The sequence below is a fragment of the Molothrus aeneus genome, chromosome 1, assembly GCF_037042795.1.
Source record: "Molothrus aeneus isolate 106 chromosome 1, BPBGC_Maene_1.0, whole genome shotgun sequence".
Lineage (NCBI taxonomy): Eukaryota > Metazoa > Chordata > Aves > Passeriformes > Icteridae > Molothrus > Molothrus aeneus.
The window spans coordinates 2671854-2688613 of record NC_089646.1 but is presented as its reverse complement, the minus strand read 5'-3'; the positions used below and the strand labels follow the sequence as shown (position 1 = coordinate 2688613).

General features: G+C 42.7%; 1 protein-coding gene across 1 annotated transcript in view; it reads right to left on the bottom strand.

The window, feature by feature from the left end:
* OBSCN (obscurin, cytoskeletal calmodulin and titin-interacting RhoGEF) overlaps window positions 1-16760 on the bottom strand; it is a 177510-nt gene that overhangs the window by 59138 nt on the left and 101612 nt on the right. The window contains exons 62-75 of the mRNA XM_066554246.1: window positions 14234-14506; window positions 12819-13091; window positions 10336-10623; window positions 8558-8830; window positions 6171-7523; window positions 5334-5612; window positions 4126-4204; window positions 3647-3765; window positions 2558-2755; window positions 2119-2151; window positions 1932-2030; window positions 1241-1459; window positions 409-475; window positions 287-306 (exon numbers count right to left, since the gene is read on the bottom strand). Coding sequence (XP_066410343.1) covers window positions 287-306; window positions 409-475; window positions 1241-1459; window positions 1932-2030; window positions 2119-2151; window positions 2558-2755; window positions 3647-3765; window positions 4126-4204; window positions 5334-5612; window positions 6171-7523; window positions 8558-8830; window positions 10336-10623; window positions 12819-13091; window positions 14234-14506 — 3573 coding nt within the window. The remainder of the gene's footprint in view (window positions 1-286; window positions 307-408; window positions 476-1240; window positions 1460-1931; window positions 2031-2118; window positions 2152-2557; window positions 2756-3646; window positions 3766-4125; window positions 4205-5333; window positions 5613-6170; window positions 7524-8557; window positions 8831-10335; window positions 10624-12818; window positions 13092-14233; window positions 14507-16760) is intronic.

Here is a 16760-nt window from a genome sequence, read left to right as displayed (position 1 = left end):
GTTATTAAGCTGGCAGTGTCAGTGAAAATTCATCTCTTTTTGAGTAATAGAAGCTTCCGTGGAAGGAAGGTTTAATTTTCTTCCCTTCTCCGGTTTTTAAAACTGTGCTTGCTCTCAGTTCATCCAAATAATTCACCCTCGAACAGCAAGCAGTCATGAAAGGTTCCAACATTTCAGACAATTTCAAGAAAAGTGGACAAAAATGAGTGGATACATAAAATACATTAACAATCTCAGCTGTAGATATGGAGGACAGGAAGAAGAGAGAGAAAACAGCTTTTCTTACCTTCAGAGGACTGAATAGTTCTGGAAAAGAAAATAAAAGAGAGTTAAAGGTTGCAATAAAACGGGCAGTAAGGAGAGCTAAATGAGGAACATGCCCCCCCTTCTCCCACACATCCAACTTACCCCAGTGTGGTCATGATGGCTTCTGACACCATCACACGCTCCTGGGTCAGGACTTCAGCCTCTTTCACTGCAAGATTGGGGTTGGGCATTAGAGGACAGAAGGCACAGAATGTCCTTTTTTAGCTGTTTAGTGCAGGCACATTTTCTAGACGTGGAGCACTGTAGCAGCTCCTGACCTGGGATATATATTCCCAGTCCTGTGATGGCAGTGGTTCCTCCCCCCTTTCCCTGTTCATGGAAAATATATAATTGCCCCATTTCTCCACACTGCTCAGGTTATGCTCCTGCAGCTCTTGGTACAATAAAAATGTGGGATGCAAGGCAGGAAAACAGAAAAATGGAATCCTTCACAGCTCTGCCCCTATTCCCAGTGCATACTTGTTTTCCCTCATCTTATTGTGTTAAAAGTGGCCTTGGAAAGCTCTACAAAAATCAAATAACTGTAATACAAAATACCTCAGCAGAGTGGAGCACTCAAAATAATTTTTCAAAAGGTGACTTTTCCCAGTTACTTTACATTGCTTTTCCAGTTTTTTAAAATTTGTGCCTAATTTGGTTGCTCTTGAGACTTGCCTTCTGTTTATACAGAAAATATGCTGTTGATTATACAAGACAGAGTCAGAAACCTAAAATATTATAGAAGTAAAAAGTGTTGCCATTTTCAAGACAAGCAAAATCATGGCTGCTCTTGAGAAAATGCTTTTTTTTGGGTATGACTGAATAATTTCCTTAACAGTCACACTTGGGTTTTTTTTTTTGGTTTTTTTTTCCCCTTAGGCACTGCATAAAAGGGAAATACAGAGAAATTGTTTGTGTTGCAGCAAAGATTTACCATCTGCAACTTCCAGGTTGGCAGTGCAGATGGACTGGCCAGCCTTGTTGGTGGCAATGCAGGTGTAAGCTCCACTGTACTTCTTCTTGACATCCAAGAGGATCAGGCTGTGGTGCATGTTGGAACTGGCCAGTTTGTACCCAGGAGTGTCTGGTTTGATCCACAGGATGTCCTCCCGAGACTCTTCTTTCATCCAAGTGATTGTTGGTGGTGGATGTCCTAAAGGAAAATGGGTGCAATAAGCTTTAATCTTCCTGTTTGTGTTCTTCCCTTAAAATGATGAGCCTTGCTGTGAAAAAAATGCTGTTTTGATCCATTTTCTGATACTTTCCCAACAATAACAGGCATAATATGCAATAAAGGAGGATAAACCATTTTACAGCATGCTCATAAAGACATCAAATCTTTTTGAAAAATCAAAATTGTCAATCACCATACAATTCATGGTCAACGTGCATCATGCTACAAAGTGTCATTATCCCCATTTTTACATACAGAAAAATGGAGGTGAAGAAAAATAAGATGCTTTACTGTGAAGTGTCTTTGTAAGAAATGTGAGTTGGGAGTAGAATCCCAGACTTCAGACACAGGAAATAAGGTTACAATGACTTGGGGGCAGAGAGAGAAGGATGTGTTGTGAAATTACACATTTCAAGTGTTATTCAGAGAGATAGGGTATCTGCTCACTTACCTTCTACTTTCACAGACAATGTGATGCTTGCACCCTTTTTCACCTTCTTATTTGTAAATCTTTCAAGGAATCTTGGCGGTATCAGCTGCTCATGGGAATCTGGAAATAATATTATTGAAGAAGCACAGTGAGTTTAGATTGGAAAATTCCTGGGGCTTCTGTTCTCACCTCCTGTACCTTCTCTCACCTGTTTTGGATGGCTCTTCTTTCTCATAAGGATCTGAAACACAAGAAGAAAAGAAAAGAACATGACAAATATAAATAAGTGCTAATCCAGGAGTTGCAGAAAAAAAGCTCCCAAAGTGACTCCAGTGGAGATACTACGCGGAAATATTGGTTGTAAGAGCCCCTAAGTTTTAATGAAATAAACTTTTTAGGTTAATGAGGATGGGCAAGAATAAAATACCTGCATATGAGACAGTCAGACCACACAGAAATGGCATCATCATCTTCTTAAACAGCAAATGTGTAGGCGAATAAATAAAGAACCAAGAGCAAAGCACATCATCTTTTACCTACAGACTTCCCCACCTCACCTGAGTTACCTTGCAAGGTTTCCTCAGTAAAAAATAACCATAGAACATGGCAAGAACCTCTGGAACAGCCCAAAATAGAGCAACACCCACCTTTGACTACCAGCCTGGCTGAGGAATAAGCAGAGCCAGCAGAGTTGATGACAAATATCAAATACTGGCCGGCATCTGCTTTGGTGACGTCGCGGATTTCCAGGGAGTGGAATTCCTGCCTGTCAGTCTTGAGGATCCGGTCCGAGGCCTTTAGGGGCTGCCCATTTTTGAACCAATAGAGACGAGGCTGAGGGTATCCTGTGAGGGGCAGTTACAGATACAGAGAACAAAATTCATTGGCAGCACTGATTTGGGAGCATCTCCAAACTGCCGGATCCTCTGCTGTTTCAAGGGTTTAACAGGGCTCCTGTTTCAAGGGTTTAACCAATCAGGAATGCTTAAAAAGGCATTAAATTTGATTTATCAGTCAAAATTCTTTCCTGTCTCCTCAGTTTCTGGCACTGCATGTGCAAAGGCCTTGGAGGTTGAAAAATCAACACTTAGGTCTGATTTGAAAGGTTCACAAGGAAAAATGTTGAAGCCAAATGCATTCTCATCATTTTTATAGACAGCAACAGGAGAAATCAGAAAAATCCCTACCTCTCCCTACCAGAGTCAACACCAGAGGGATGTTTTTGCAGTTTTCACATTGTAGGAGCAACCCCTTAATGGATGAAGGCAAGTTCACAACTGCTTCATTTATTGAAGAGAATCAAGGAGACTGACTTTATATGTATTGATATTAGAATATAATTATGATTAATATCAATACATTATACTAGATATAGTTCTTTATGTTATATAAATATATATGTAATATATAACTATTAATAATGATAACAAATATTGTCAAAATTATTATTCCTTATTGCTCCTGTGCTCAGAGAAATCCAGAATTCAGTTTTCAGAAGCACATGCCAGTCATTATGCCTGGATATATGGACGCAAAATGAGGCTTAATCTGCCTGAGTCTGCTCCAACAGTCCCTGTTCAGCAGCATGAACATTTTCCCCAGCTGGTTTCTACAGAAATGGTGCAAGGTGCTCAGCCTGGGGTCACAGCTGCAGAAGAACACCTTGGAAAACCTTGTCCATCCCTTCAACCTGATATCATACCTGGAAAACTGACAATACCATGGGATCCACTCACCTTTCACCTTCAGGTGAAATTTAGCCAGCGATGCTCCAGGTGCCACATGAATATCATGAAGCTCATCAAAGATCTGGGGCAACTGCTCCTCCTCAGTCATGGATTCCTCCTGTTCTCGGCTAAGCAGTAATTGGAATTAGAAAGAAGAAAATCAGGATGCCAGGCAAGAGTTTGGAATCAGAATGATCTATTTCAGGTAAATTCAGTCTGTGGGTTTTGACATCCTGCGAACAGACTAAGCACCATCTGACATTAAAAGTAACAGAGTCATTCCTTGAGGAAATATCTTGGCTTGCCTGAAGGCTCCAAAGCAATTCTGCCCATGATAAATGTGCAGCTGTTGCAGTTATTGCATCTCAGCTGAGCTGGATGCTCCTTTATGGCATTAAATTTGCTCGACACAACAAACCCAGCCCTGACATAAATACACAGACTGATCTCATTGAGTCAGAGGTTAGAGCCACAGTTCCATATTTTACCTTGAAATATATTCCTTGGCACTGTAGTAAGATGATGTCTCTGTTGCATCTGCTGCTGTCTCATAGTCTGTGCTGGTCACTGTTAAATGGAAGATAGGTCTGAATCATCTGAGCTTTGATTTTCTTTCTTAAATAGTTCTTACTGATTTTAGTTCCCTTACTAATTGGAGTGACTGGCAGATAGCTTTTATATTGTACTGCAGCAGGATCCCACATGTCCCTGGATTATGGAAAACACCTCTGTTCACCCCAAAAGCTTTGCTCTGAACCTCACCTTGGAGTTAGCAAAACACAGCTAAACCCAAGAAGTTTGCAAGTGAAAATTTTGTAGCCAAAAAATCTTCCTTTAAAATGTAAATGGTTGTGAGAGTCTCAGTTCAGTCAAAGAAAGAACAGAGATAATTCCTCCCAGGCTGAGCCTGAGAATCTTAGAGGAAAGAATTAAAACAATTATTATCTCTCCTTCTGTAACCATTGTTTATAGTTATGGTTCTTCACAGTGTGCTATTCATAGTCACCAAGAGTGTGAGCTGTTTCTACTTTGAGACCAATCAAGTATCACCTTAACAAGTCACATTACGAAAGACCTGCTACTTTCATTAAAGTTAACCTTCTAATCCACCTGAAGACCAGAGTCTTGCTTTGCATCCCTGACTCAACAGCTGTAGCCATGAGATTTTCTGAAAAATCCTTTCCTTAGGATTTTTTCCTCCTGAGAAGCTGAGAGGCCTCAGAAAGGAAATGTAAACAATGATTATCTGCTGCTGTGGAATGCAACAGGTGCATCTTTGGTTGGTCTCATGTGGTTGTTTGTAATTAATGGCCAATCACAGTCCAGCTGGCTCGGACTCTCTGGTCAGTCACAAGATTTTATTATCATTCCATTCCATTCTTTTCTATTGCTTGCCAGCCTTCTGATGAAATCCTTTCTTCTATTCTTTTAGTATAGTTTTAATATATAATTTTCTTTTAATATAATATATATCATAAAATAATCAATCAGCCTTCTGAAACATGGAGTCAAGATTCTCATCTCTTCCCTCATCCTTGGACCCCTGTGAACACCCCCACGATTGGTGACCCCGAGTGACAGAAAATTCCACAAACAGCATCAAATGGTGCTTTCCTTGGGAAAAAAAAATAAATTAACCAGGTCTCAGCAATTAATTCCTTTAATTGTTTTTTTCTACAGTGATTCTGAGACTTACAGTCCACACGGAGCTCAGCCTTGGTTGAAGCCACGCCCATATTGTTCTCAGCGAGGCAGCGGTAGACGCCCATGTCCGTGGGCACCACGGCGGTGATGATCAGCTGGTGACACCCTTCCTGGTCCTCGTTGATCATGTAGTGATCGTTTTCCTCAATAGCTTTGCCATCCTTGAACCAGCGAACCGTGGGCAGGGGTTTGCCAATCACGATGCAGTCAAAGCTCACTGGGTACCCGTCCTGGACCTCTTGGTTTTGGAGCTCAGTCATGAACATGGGGGCTGAAGTTGGGGTGGTTGGAGAGAAGAAAGAAAAGTTTGGTTTTATCTAAAGGTATATTTTAGGCCCCTGCTGCCCAGACTTCTGGTTTCCAGTTTTTTAATTGCAAAGTAATATCTTTTCTCTAGAAAAGAGTCAAGAAACTCCCTATCATTGCAAAGATATTCCATCAGCACCGCAATACCACAGCTGCCAACTATATATTGTCCCTGCTCCTATCCTTGCCAAAATGTCTTGTCTCCCTCAGGACCATTCTAAACCCTACATAATTAATTTAAGTACAATAATCATTTTATGGTCATGTTGTAGTAGGTCTCAAGGGGGTTCACAGGTAAGTTAATATGTTATAACCTTCCCACCAGCGTGCCTCCTCTCCCTCAAAATGAAAAAGAATAAGAAAGGCATTATTTTTTCTAAAAGTGCAAAGCTTTCATAAAATACCTGCACCAAATTTAAAAAAAAAAATTGCTAAAAAAAAAATTGCTTGAGAGTGAAAAAATTACATTGTGACCTGTTCCCACTGTCTTCTCCAAGGAATAGGCAAGGTCTGCTTCCCCTACCTGTGTCAGAAGTCAGCAAAGGTGGTGGAGGTCTCGCTGGAGGTGGAAACTTTCCAAGGGTGGGAGGTGATGCCTTCCCAATGCGCAATTCTATTTTTTTCGGGCCTTGCTCCAAGATGTCGATCTCCACTGGAATTCCCAGAGCGCCAAACATCTCTCTGAACCGTGTGGCAGCTGTCTTGGCCTCGGACATGACTTCAAACTTGATGTAGATGTACTGGTCATCCTCACGGTACGTCTGGTGGTCAACCACGTCTATGTCTCCTTCATCTGCGCTGACAAAGAGCTCTTCCTCCACATCAGAGATCTCTGTGGAGATCTTGGCCCTGAAGAGCCTGTGGAGTCTCCTTCCTGCTTTTCGGAAAGCATCGTCCAGCTCGCTGCCAGACGAGCTCTCCGTCTCGCTGTCGGTGCTCTGCTTACTCCTCTTCTCCTTAGCAAGAGCTTGAGCTTCCTGAGTGCCAACCACCACCTTGGCGCTGTGTGAGACCTTGCCAAACTTATTGGATGCCTCACAGGTGTATTTACCTGCATCCTTCCTGTCCAGGCCGGCGATAATCAGGGAGCAGGTGCCGTCGCTGTAGCTGTCGATGTGGTAGTAGCGACCATCCGAGAGCTCCTTGCCGTCCTTCAGCCAGCGGACGTTCATGTCAGTTTTGCTGTGGGCCACACACTCCAGGTGCAGGGTGCTTCCAGGCTCTCCAGAGAAGTCTTTGAAGGTCTCAGTGAACACTGGGCACTCTTGTTGCTTGATCTCTTTTCTAACTTTGTAGCCTTTGAAAGCGGCTTGGATCTTCACAGCCGCCTTGTTCATGGAGGGGTCGTCCAAATCTGGCAGCTCTGGCTCAGCTGGCTGAGCAGCTGTGGTGGCCACAGTGGTCTCCACAGTGGTAGTCTCCCACTGTTTCCATAGTTTTCCTGTGGAGGTGGACTGAACCTTGCTGGTAATGCTGGTGCTCTTCTTCTCAGCTTTCTTGAGGTAGTTCACTAGGGAAGGAGTCCCAGCTCTGGACTCGTCATCAGAGCTTGTGAAAGAGAAATCTGCCTCTCCTGTCCTGGCCAGCTCGTCACACGTGGAGTACTCCTCCGAGTAGTAGTGAGACATCTCTGCTTCCTCCTTCCTCAGCTTCTGAAGCTTCTCATCCTCCTCGGGCACCTCGCTGATGGAATCCAAGGTGGGCTCCCGGCTCATACGGCGCTTCTTGGCCAGGGCTTCCCACAGGAGGTGCAGATCTCCCTCCTGGGCAGCTTCAGGGGGCAAGCTGGGCTGGATGTGTCCATCCACCTGCTCCTCAGCCCGGCTGGCAGGGGGAGTTTCTCTGGCAATCTCCTTCAGCATTGACACTGTGGGAACTGCAGGGAGTGAAACAGATGAGGAGTTAAAATCTGTGAGCTTGGTGAAAGCACATGGAAATGTTCTACTCTGGAGAGTCTCAGAGGCATTTAACTAAGCATCATACTGAGAAAAACATGCGAATTTACAGAATCACGGGATGGGGGAGGTTGGAAGGGACTGCTGGATATCATCTAGTTCAACCTCCCTGCTCATGCACAGTCCCCTAGATCCCATTATTCAGTGTCCAGATGGATTTTGAATATCTACAGAGAAGGAGACTTCACACCCTCTCTAGGAAGTTGATATAACTGAATCTGGTCCTGGTGAACTTGTTCTAGCTGACCACAATTTGAGGAGGAGGATGGACCAAACCATCTTCAGGAAGTCTGTCCAAACTCAACAGTCCTGTGATTCTATGCATGCACTTAAAATATTACCAAACAACTTTTTAAAAATTTATTTATTCCTTGCACATTTGGACCCAATAAATCGATTTGTGCCCTTTTTATAGTTGCAGTCGATGAACTGGTTGTTAAGACTGCCAGTGGGGCCTGGAAAGCTACCCAGGCTCATCCAATCTCCCAGATATAAAGGGCTTCCCTGTCTGTCCTGAACAGATCTCCAGTGGCTGTGCTGGGAGCTGAGACTCCCATCTCACATGGACACACCTGCTTGGTTGGATGTGCCTGAGTCTGAAGGTGTCTGGGACACATTCACACTCCTCTGCATGTTGCCCAGTCCCTTTTGAGATGCTCCAGGTTGTCTGGGACATCCACAGAATACCCTAAAGCATCTCAAAAGGCACCAAAAACTCATGTAGAGACAATAATGTCACGCCTTAAATATCTGTCTCCAGAAACTCTAATCTGAGCAACTCAAAACCATTTGGGATGCAGGAACACACTGGGCAATGCCAAACAGGAAAATAACCAATTCCTTGTGGATTGTTATCATAGCTTGTAAAAGAAAATTAATTCCAGTCCCAGCTGTGGAGATGGCCCTGGATGTCCATACCAGACCTGATTTAACACCCCAGAAATGTACACTTTACCTTCAAGACATAGGCTGGCAACAGATTTGACTTCTGGAGAAGCCATGCATGTGTAGCTGTCCTGATCCTCAGGTTTAAATCCACGGATAATGAGTATCTGCTTCGTTCCATCAGAGAGGATCTCATATCTCCCTCCAGCTTTTATCTGCTCTTTACCCTTGAACCAAGTCACTTTCTCCTCAGTTTTACTTGATAATGTGCACTCGAGGCGAGCCACCCCCCCTTCCGAGACAGATCCTCCCACCAAGGGTTGGGTGATGGTAACTGGAGGCTCTGCAATTACAGAAATAAAGTGAATTAACACAAAGAACAATCATCTGGCTTTAAGGCACTCCATTCCATAAAATATCCAAGCAACCCATCCATCATTTACAGATTTTTCAGCTGTTGTAGATAACTAAAGGGGAAAAAAATAATGAAAGACTGGTAGCATCCAAAGTGTGCACTTCCAAAGATAATATCAAAACAACTTTCCAAGCTCTCCCAGTGCTTAAATCAGCTTCATCTAAACATATACATGCAGAAGTGGTTGCATTTTCCACATTCCTGTGTTTGTTTGCTGGTCTTCATTTACCCATCATCAGTATAAAAGAACTTCTACAGATTTCTAGATCTTAAATGTTTCAAAGTGAAGAAGTTGTGATATAAGACAAAGAAGAAACAATAAATAGAATGAAAAGAGATTATTCAAAGCAGCATTCATCTCTGCCTTGAAATAAAAAGAAAAACATAGATACATATTTATGCTATCTTAAGAAGAGTAAAAATTATCAAAAAGCATAAATAATTAAAACCCAAAAATTCTCTGCATTTTCTTTACTTTGGAAGGAGGTCTACCAATGGAATGCTGTTTGTAGAACCATGATACCTCAAAGAAAAACACATCAAACTCAGAGATGCTGACTAGGATGTAGAAGACAGTTCTGGATTCCCAAAAGCAGCACATCCCTCAAAGTTACCTTCCTCTCTGCACATTTCACCAGGGTGAGAGGATTGCTGCCCAAAATGTCTTGGGTTTGTTGTTGACAAAGTCAGCATGTGCAGAGTCACCAGGGTCCAGCACTGGCAGCAGTTATTGTTACAAAAAAACGTCATTGTGTACCTCAACCCTAAGCAAAAGAGTATTTTTTTATCATTATACTCATTTTGAAGAACTTAGATGAGTGATACCAGAGAAAGAGTTACAAGAAAAGAAAGACCGAGAGAGAGTCCACATTTCACTGAAGCTTCCAAAGTTTCACCATCAATCAGCAAAGGAACTTTGTCCCCCAGCATTTCTCTGGGGGAATTCTTGAAAAAGATGCATAAAAAAACAACAACAAAAAAAAAAAAAAAAAAAAAAAAAAGAGAAAGATGGGTGAAGAAGACAACATTGCCCACTCATGGTCTTGGTTACCCCAAACACATTCCAGCATGCCCTTTTTCACTCTTTCCGTCCTAACTCCACCAGAAAAGACACTCGTGGCCAATACACGGGGGCAGTACAAGAAACCCATGGTGAGGGGCCAGCACGTGGATGATGCAGCGCAGGCTGCAAGACAGCTGGATGCAGTTTGGAGGACATCAAAGAACAGTGCTAAAAACACAGCTGGGTTTTGTTCACAGCAGCCCAGAACGACTTTTTTATCCCAAGCTCGTCCTCCTCTATTGTGTTGGCAGCCAAGCACTGAAAGATACTGCACTGGGAGATGCCTGGAATGGGTGAAGCAGGCATGCCATGCAAAATGTAGGGTCTGCAGGAGCTTGCAGCCCTCTCTGGAGCCTGTGTCCATCCTCACCTAACCGCACCGTCTGGGGGAAGTGCAGCGCCTCGCTGGCCCCCGCTCTGTTCATGGCCGACACTCGGAATCTGTAGGGCTCCCCCGGGCTGAGGCCATCCACTGTGAGCTCCGTGTTTGGGATGAGGCCCTCGCTGCAGGACTGCCAGCCAACTCCTGGGATTTTCCTCTCCACCTTGTAGCCCAGGATGTCCTGGCCGCCGTCACCCAGCGGCTTGTGCCAGGACAGGGTGACGGAGTGGCTGCTCTGACTCAGGACCTCTGGCGCTTCGGGTGGCTCGGGGAGGGCTGGGGGCACAACAGAGGTGCTGTGATGTATGATGTGAGCAGGGACACTCCATCCTAAAACACCCAAGAGTGTAGGAATGTGCCCCTTGTTGACGAAGTGACAAAACTGTCCTTTGTCCCCTTAAAAAGGAAAGAAGCCCAGAAGTTTCTTTCCTCGATTAGGTGAAAAAGCCATCTCATAGGACCTGGGGGGCTTCACCTCCGACTAAAGGATAGCTAATTGGAAGCCAAAAGGTCCCACCTGAGCATATTACTAGAAAAAGAAGATAAAAAGAAACTAATTGCTTTTGTGAGGTATTTTACCAGGAGCAAGAACCTCTTGCACCCGGATTGGTTTTTCTCTGTAAAGAGTTCGTTATTTTGCTTTTTATTAAAACCTTTTTGTTTCCAACACTGCAACAGAAGCCATCCTGTTGATTTTATGCCTTCTAAGGTAGCTGAGCTATCTTGGATGTGAAACAGACCTCCAAGAGCTTATGAGACTGGGCTCAAGGAGGCTCCTATTTCACAAGAGCCTTCTGCAAGCCATGAGGGCGGAAGCGCAATAGACTGAGTATTTTTTTTGTAAAGTTGAGTGTAAAGTCACCATAAAGTCACAACCACAAGCACCTGTGCACCACTGATTTATCCTTGTCTGCCCTATGCTGCCAATGACAAACATTCATTTTCCAATCTCATCTCAAATAATTAACCTCTTGTGTATATATAATCAACGTCTTTGTCCCACCAAGCTTAGAATAAAGATAACCCTGCACAGTCCATATTAGCAAGGAATTTAACTGAAAATTTCAAGCACATGAAATGAGCCTTGATTGTGTTTATTTTAGGTCTGGCCTTAATTGAAATGAAGTTATTATGGGACTAAAGAATAACAGAAATATTTTAATAACAAGTCACTCCACTTCTGTGTGATTGCAGTATGTGTCACAGCATCAGGAAATAACAAATAAATTTGTTATGGGAATGATCTGGTGTCCTGCTGTCCATGATCAGAGAATGGTTTGGGTTGGGAACTTGAAGATCATCTAATCCCAATCCCCTACACTCAGTACACTGGAAAATCTTCCTTGCTTACATTACACTTTGGCCTAAAAGACAGAGATAATTATTTCTGTCTTGAGTTCAAGACATTTATGATGTAAATGATCTACCATGATATAGCAATCCAAAGAATTAAAGGCAAATATGGTCAACAGCCAGTTTTTTAACTCTGGACACCACAAGAACAACATAAAGTCTTTTCTCTGTTGTCAGCCAAACTTCATAGAGAAAAATCTGTCAACAGGAAGAGTATTGTATTTTTATTTTGAAGTTCATTAAATGCAAGTACCCAAAATTAGAAAAAGCTGATTTAAATCCATCAAACTTTTTTTTTTCTAATTGTGATGGGAATGACCGGAATGTGTAACAGAGATCCCTTAAGTCTCAGAAATCATTAGGCTGAGATTGCCTGTAGCCATTTAAAGTATAGATGGTCCATCAGTGACTCTTTAAAATCTCAGCTACAGCTAAAATACATTTCATTATCTCGTAACCATCACTGGGATGGTGCTGTATGACCACTGCTGGGTCACCCACTGGTCCCACTGTGGGAAGGAGCCAGATCCTGGTTGCTGAAATGGACACTGATGGCATCATTCAACCTGCTCCATGAGGGAATTAGGGAATTATCATCTTCCCTACTTAGCTGTTCACTCTGTGTCTCTGGAGCAGGAGGTGTGTGCTCCCTGGGTGTCCCCCCCTTGAGGGTTTTAATATGCTACTCATTAATCTGGAAAACTGTTTGCCCTGCACCCTGATTAGTGGATTTCAAAGATTCCTCTGCTGTACTGGATAATCTTTCCACATGGACTCTAGCTCAGCTCCCTCCCTTGTCCACGTTTGCCAAGAGTGAAGTTGAGCCCTGAGAATACTGATTTTTGTTAGAGTTTATGTTACATTTTACAAAAGACTGCAGCTAAAGAAAGTTGGGGAGCGTCTCTACCATCACTAGCCTGATGTATTTTTCTTCTGATGAGGTGGATCTGGTCAAAGAACAAGTTGCCCGTAGTATCTTCCCAGCCTAGGAATGCTATTTTGGTACATGTGAGGCAAAGTGGAAAGAATCAACACAAAGATTGGGAAATTCGATGCTGTAGCTCAATACCAAAGTGTGGGATTTTGAGTGCCCCTGGGCTGGAACAACACACACTTACCAATCACAGAAAGCTTGGCTGATGAAATGGCTTCCCTGGAAGCAAAGGTCACCTCTCCAGAGTGATGCAGTTGGGCTTTTTTCAGGATGAGTTTGTATTTGTTTCCGTCTGCTTGTACCTCCCAGTCCTCCCCCGCCTGGATCTCCATGTCATTGCTGTACCAGGCCACTTCATTCACTGGCACAGCTTCACTCAGGACACAGCTAAATGTTGCTTTTTCCCCCAGAGACACTTCCACATCCGTGAGGGGCTGCAGGAGCTGCAGGCGCCACCCTGTAGATTAAAATCAGCGGTCAAGCCCTCAGTTACAGAAACAATCGCGAGATTTTGTAAATATTTGTGCTGAAACTCTGAACAGCCAGGCCTTGGAGAGCAAGGAGATCATTAAAAGGTTTATGTACATTGCCAGAACAGAAGGTTTGGAATCACAGAATGGTTTACTTTGGACTTTAAAGCTCATCATGTTGCATCTCCTGCCTTGGGGACACCTTCCACCAGATCAGGTTGCTCCAAACCCCATCTAATCCATAAGTAGGGACTGATCTCTGCTTTTGTACTCTTATTTTTGTGTACAGAAAGGGTTTCTGGTCCCCACTGGGGTCTCCTGTAATAGCATAAAGTAAAAGGAGACAGAGATAATGTTGTTGCTGATAAAACCCTGCTCTCTGAAGCCCTGAAGTGTCTATAAACACAACCAAACTCATCAGAATCCTGACAGCTTTGAGACAGTAATTTGCTGCTAATTCAGTGCCAATTGATCCTGCTTATAAACCATCTCACATCCTACAGAGCAAGAAAACAAGGAAATGGTAAAGCATCAGCCATTTAGGGGTGAGAGAATTGGATTTTTTCAGGGAAAACAAAATGCTTTGGGATGACCTTATTTTTTACATGAAGGGAGCCAACAAGAAAGATGGAGAGGGACATTTTGCAAGAGCATGGAGTGACAGGACAAGAGGAATGGATTCAGATGGACAGACAAGAGGTTTACATGAGATATTAGGAAGAATTTCTTGGCTGTGAGGGTGATGATGCCCTGGCACAGGGTGCCCAGAGCAGCTGTGGCTGTCCCTGGCTCCCTGGAAGTGCCCAAGGCCAGGTTGGACAGGGCTGGGAGCAACCTGGGATAGTGGAAGGTGTCCCTGCCCATGGCAGGGGGTGGCACTGGATGATCTTTAAGATCTCCTCCAACCCAATCCATTCTGTGATTCTGTGGGTTAGTGGTGGGTTTGATGATCCTGGAGCTCTTTCCCAACCTGAGTGATTGTATTATTATTTATTGTGTGGGAAGAACATTTAGGTAAGAGAAACAACAAATGCAACATTTCTTTGCTGCTACTCATCATATTTCCCTGGCTTCCTTCCCCTTTCCAAGCAGAAATTGAAGATTTCCCCTGCCCAAGCACCTGAGTTACCTTTGACTGTGAGGAAGGCTGAGGTCACTGCATCGCTGCACATGAAAGTCACCCTGCAGCTGTCCTGGGGAGTTAAATTCTTCAGCAGCAGGATATGCCTGAGTCCATTTTCAAAGTAAACCATCTCAGTGTTTTCCGTGGTTTTGGCAGGTTCATCATCAATCAGCCAGTTGTAATTGTAGGTCTCAGGCTTGGAGAGGTAACACTCGAACAGGGCTTCCCCTCCTTCCACAGCCTCCACGTTCTCCAGGCCCTGGACAATGCTGTTCTTGGCTAGAAAAGAAGGACAATGAACAGTATTAATTATTTGGCTCTGTATCTCTGAATATTAGCAAGCCTCGGAGCACTGGATGATTCCCACTGCTGCAAAGCTGATGGAAAAACGTGGATGCGATAAACTGTGCTTGTAGGTTTAATTGTTGACGGCAATCTGTCCTCTAATAAAATATTACAATAAAAAGATTTAAAGACAGTTTAAAAGTAATGATAAACCTCTAGAACCTCCAGCACTTCATCCACGTTTCCTCCAAAAACCTGGTTTTTATATAAATAAAGAAAAAAATAGTCATATTTGTATGAATCAGGCCAATAGTCAATAGGAAGGCATAGCTCAGGAAAATAAAGTGCAATCAAATTCCTTTTTTCTTATGACAGTTTCCCAAAGATCTCCCAGATAACACAATTGTCATCGTGACAGGGGAGATGTGAATCCACTGACAGCTCATGATAAAATCTCATTACTTTTCTTGCAAAGCAAATGTAAGAGAATATCATGGCTGGCAAAGCTATATTGACAATTATCCAAGATAATTCTCCCTCTAGGAAACACACAAAGTCAAAATCTCTATCAAGATTACTTTGAATGGTAAATTTCTGAATCATTATAAAAGCTCTGTGCCATTTAGGTTTATTTTCCCATGCTCTGTGGTGAGTTGTGGGGTCAGAAACATGCACAAAGCTCCACACTCCAGCCATGCATCAGCTGTCACCTGGACAGAAACAATCAGCTGTGTGCCAAATTAAATTTGGGCTGGTGCATGTGGGTATAATTCATGTTGCTACAGGGACAAATGACATGCACAAGGGTTGAGTAAATACAGTTTGCACAAACGCCATAAAATGGTCAGCATGGTTTGTGTTAGAAACCAAGACCCCAAGACATCCGTGTTTAGATCTCTAAAGATAATTTGGAACTGTGCCCAGCAAAAAAAAAAAAAAAAAAAAAAAAAAAAAAAAAAAAAAAAAAAAAAAAAAAATTAGTAAAAATAATTAAAATGTTAACAGGCATCCAAACTGAGGTATTTATTTAATGGTAAAAACAAACAAACATACCGAAAAAGCACAAGGCACCAGATATTTATTAACTTATTATTAATTACAAGATGCTCAGAGATGTTGTGTGTGGACTCTTCATCCCTGGAGGTGTCCAAGGCCAGGTTGGATGGGGCTTGGAGCAATCTGGGACAGTGGAAGGTGTCCCTTCCCATGGCAGGGGGTTTGGAACTACATGACCTTTAAGGTCTTTTCCAACCCAAAGTATTCTGGGCTTCTATAATACTAAAAATATTCTGAATTTTATAATATTTATACTTATGGAGAACAATAAGGGGGTTGCAGACTATTCTTGGAGAATGTGTAATTTTTGTTAGAACAACCCAAATTGTTTATCTGTGTACTTTGGAAACACTGGTTTCCATAATTATGGAAAGCAGACAACAATTGCTAACCCTACCTCCTCTGGGATACTTTTAGATTATGTTCATTAAAATCTTTCTAAATCCCTACAATGGAAAGTGCTTATCAATGTGGAAAACATTATAATAAATAACACCCTGTTCTTCTGCACTAACAACCAACTGCAGTTAAGCAAGAAGGCAAAATAGCCACAAATATTCAGAAATCAGAACCTGCTGTTGCTGATCACTCCAATTAACTTGGTAACCAAACCCAGGAATTCCATATGGAGCAGGAAAAAAAAAAAAGAAATTTCCATGTAAAATCCTAAATTTTTGTTAATTTTGTATATATTGTTCCTCAGGGTCTAAATATGAGTGCTGAGTGAGGAGGTAACTCCTGAGGGATCACTGTTTGAAATAGGTAAATTACCAACCTCCTTTACCCAGCAAAATAAAATGGAATTCCATGCTGTCCATCGGTTACTGGTTTTATGTAAAAAGTGCTGTAAAAGGTGCTCTTTAACAGCAAAAAAATATTTGTATTATTCCTTTGGGGCAACAATACACCTGTGATTTTACAGTTCATCAGGACACATCCCATTCCAGCTCACTGCTGAAGAGGTGGGTTGGCTAAGTGGTGTAATGAGTGAGTGTTAATTAGAAATCAGATAACCCTGCAGTTTCACATTCAATTCCCATTATCCCCCAACTGTTTTTATCCTCATTTTCAGTACTGGAGCGAACACCAAGAGCAGGTATCTGACGTGTCCCTTATTGCAAAAGCCTTGACATGACTTTTCTACCTCGTTTATTTGGAACCCATGGTAGTCTTCCTCTCTGGCTGGAAGACC